The 3,765-nt window shown below is 36.9% G+C and overlaps 1 protein-coding gene across 1 annotated transcript; it reads left to right on the top strand.

Annotated features, from left to right (window-relative positions):
• Window positions 1-213: 213 nt before the first annotated feature.
• Window positions 214-3,751, top strand: LOC106883348 (uncharacterized; the record flags this gene model as incomplete). Its single annotated transcript, XM_014934318.2, has 4 exons — window positions 214-404; window positions 1,223-1,328; window positions 1,514-1,828; window positions 3,462-3,751. Coding segments are annotated over exons 1-4 (858 nt in total), but the record flags the coding sequence as incomplete, so codon positions are not given.
• Window positions 3,752-3,765: the final 14 nt, after the last annotated feature.

The raw sequence follows: 3,765 nt of genomic DNA, 5'->3' as shown, positions 1-3,765 counted from the left end.
TGGAGGGAACCTGTAGAAGAGGTAGACCCAGGAAGACATGGGACGAGGTGGTGAAGCATGACCTTCAAACATGCCAAATCAGACTGGGGTCTGGTTCAGCTTGCCAGCCTTGGTCAAACCAGCCAACAGCATGGACAACAGATGCTAAATGATGATGATGATTATATATTTATGTATACACACATATCAGAATTATTTATATTGATTTTATTTTACCAATCCAATTCTTCATTATAGTTACATGTGCTGGTATAGAAATGGCCCGTGTGAGACAGAACATTGAATCTGCTATTAATAAGAAGAACTATGAATTTGCAACCGTTCAGTGTAGGAGAGGTGCTAACCTTTTGCTGTATTGTCATCAAGTAAAAGACCTAAGCAAATATTATCAGGGCTTATATGCTGTAAGTTTTTTTCGTCTCTCATTGATTTACTTCTTTTTAATCCTCCTCCTCCTCCTATGCTAATTTAGTTGTCAGTTATTTTATCTTGAGGTTTGTTGACAAGTTTCCTCAAACCTCAAGAATCTTTCTTAGGATTCTTGCAGAATATAGAACAGTACTTTTCTGTACTTGGACAATGCGAGTTTCAGCTCTAATCTCTTTCAGTCTTTTAAGTAGCATTTTGGGTGTTGTGCCAAATGCTCCATTTCCTACAGGAATAATTGTTGTCTTGGTCTGCCACACTCTCCTCAGCTCTTAGCCTTCATCCTGGTATTTCTCAGTTTTCTCCCATTTCTTTTCTATCAACTCTTCTCTCAGAGCGAATTGCAAAATCTATGATATTACATTGTTTGTTTAGTCCTCTACAATCATATTTGGTCTTCTTGCTTCATTAGTGTGGTCAGTCTTTATTGGGAAGTCCCACAAGGTCCTGTAGTTCTCATTTTCCGTTATAGCTCCTGGTTCATGTCCAGACCACCTTCCTGTTGTTTTCAGGCCACACACTTGCCTACCATTTCTCCTTCTCCATGCTAGCCTGTCTACGACTGTGATTCGAACCTGGGTCTCCACATTCTCCATTCACTGATCTGCCTCTTGTTTTCAACAGTTCTTCTTTAGATACTCTTAGGTCTTTTCTGCTTACTCCTTCCTTCAGGGCCCATGTCATGGCCATCATAGTCATTGTTGGGATCTCTCCTTTTTCAATCCTAATTATTAAATATTTTTTTTAAATATCAAATTTTTAATTAAATTTTTTTTTCTTTTTTTTTTTTCCCAAGTCTAGAGCAAAGACTGCCCCGTCGGAACCAACCCAGGATACTTTTGTCTTCCTTGATTTCCTGGAGAAAACTCTGCACTCTCGTACAATTAAACAGTTTGATAATGGTAAGTTGGGACTTGTGTCTTTCTGTCCTGGAACTGCTGTGCTCTTCTTTTATGCCAGTTTGCTGCTACTGCTAGCTGAGATGTCTATTGTGTTTCTCGAAATTCATTTACCCTTACACACACACACACACACACACACACACACATCTACAAACATGTTTGATATTTTATTGTTTTTCTTGCAGCAGATATTGATGCCATTTTAGAAAATGTACATAAAATGGAAGAAGATGAGGTGAACAAATTTCTTCTGGAAAAATCTAGATCTTCTAAATCCTGGCCAATGCTATACTTTTTTCTCGGTGGAACAAAACCACGACTTAGAAAATTCAATGCTTCCCACATGAATATTTCAACTTTATTGAAATCAAGACAATCTAATGAAATCAATAGATCATCTGCTCTTGAATTATTAATGAATCTTCTGAGGAATGGTCTTCTCTCGGGACATGATAGTGCTGTGAAAATTCACACAATCCTGCAACTGACACTAAATATTGGTAACATAGAATATATTTCTTCTGTATTTGCTCTTGTTTTTGTTGTTAGCTTTTTTTTTTTTATCAATTTTTGCTATCTTTTTAAGTCTTTTTGTTTAATAATTTTTCTTGTTTATAAATATTATAAAGATGATGGTACCATTTTCATAGAGAATGTTTGGGATGTAGAGCATGAGCATCCAAGAAGATAATCAGGATGTTGGAAGTATTCAAGGAGTCTTTCGGATTAGATGGTTCTTTTAATTTTATTCTTTGGCTGATTTCCATTGTTGTAGGCCTGTGGCCATGTTGGTAGCCACTGCAATGCATTCCATGTGACATTTCTCCTGATACTTTTGGGAAAATGATTTTACTCTTAACATTTAAAAAATGTTTTTTTCCTTCTTCATTCATCTTCAGTGAATGTTGGTTTGACCAGGGAAGTCATCACATGGTATCCAGCAATTGTCAAGTGTTTCAACCACCCTGAACCATCTCACTGGTGGTTCAGCAGAGCTGGTCAAATCACTGCTTATCATCTCCTCCTGGCTCCTAGCTTTATTCCTCTCACTTGCTCCATAACCAGGCTCTTCTGCCTCTCCCATCATTTGTGCAGCTATTTTTTCACTCTTTTCCTCTTACTCCAATAGCTGTAAGCATTCTCCATAGTAACTGGGTAGGAAATTAGTTCCATTATTGAGGATAATATTACCTTTCCTCCTTCAGGGGTCAATAAGGCACCAATTGAGTACCAGGACGGATTTCATTAACTAAATCTTCCTTCAAATTTCTGTGTGAGAAACCAATTTAGAATTGTTTGAGCATTTGAGAAAATGCATTGCAATATTTCTTCTGGCTCTATATGTTCTGAGTTCAAATCCTGCCAAGCTCATCTTGCTCCCCCATCTTTTCAGGGCCACTGAAGTTGATAAAATAAAGTAGCAGCCAAAGAATGCAGTTGATTCTGGCCCATTGTCCCCAAATTTCTGCTCTTGTATCTGTATTACAAACATTAATTACTTTTGAAAATTTTCTTTTCCATCTTTCTGATGTTGACAAAAGAAAGCATCAGTCAAATATTGTGCTTGATAGAATCAACTAACTCTTCACCCCAAATTCAAGGCCTTCAGCTTATTTTAAAACAATTATTATTATTATAATTATTAAGGTAAACTTATCCTAGTAAACTTATCAATACGTGACAAAATGCTTCGTCGCTTTGCCCTTTTATTCCTCTGGGGTTCAGAAAATATGTACCAGTTGAGCACTGGAGTTGGTGTAATGGACTGAACCACTTCCTCTAGAATTGCTGGCCTTGTGCCAAAATTTGAAACCGATATTTAACAAAAATAGTAGAGTGCTTCAAGGGCCAAGAATTTTGTGTTAGCACTTACGAAACTAGTTAGAAATCCTGGGGTTATAAGTCCCATATACTGGTGATAATGGTATTTTCCTGGATAGTTCTGGAACAAATCATAAATAAGATTATCATTGGTATATGAATTTATAACATCTGGATTTGTGACTACTTTGATAAGTGTCAACGCATGGAACTCTCAGCTTTTGAGTCACTCTCTCATTTCTACCAAATACAAATAAAAGCAAAAAATATACATTTAAATAAATCTATTCTTTGTTTATTTCTTGCCCCCAGGTTCTCTTGATGCTTTAGATTACGGCCTTAACAACAAGAACATCAATGTGGTGAACGCCAGAAACGAGACTCTATTGCATTCCTTGGTACAAACTGAAGTTGAAGATGTTCAGTTTTACATAAAAGTTGTCAAACTGTTGCTGAGGAAAGGGATTAAAAAATCACTGAAAGACTCCCAAGGTCGAAAGGCAGAGGATCTCGTCTCCATTTTAAAGCTGCCGGGAGCACTTCTCAAAGTGGAAAATATCAGTAAGATATACAGTTTGATTTCCTTCCATCGTGTTCTTGCTGTCTTTGTCATTCT

This window comes from Octopus bimaculoides, unplaced genomic scaffold (genome assembly GCF_001194135.2).
Source record: "Octopus bimaculoides isolate UCB-OBI-ISO-001 unplaced genomic scaffold, ASM119413v2 Scaffold_291597, whole genome shotgun sequence".
In the NCBI taxonomy this organism is placed as follows: Eukaryota; Metazoa; Mollusca; class Cephalopoda; order Octopoda; family Octopodidae; genus Octopus; species Octopus bimaculoides.
The sequence above is the reverse complement of the archived record's forward strand: the minus strand, read 5'-3'. Positions and strand labels throughout refer to the sequence as shown.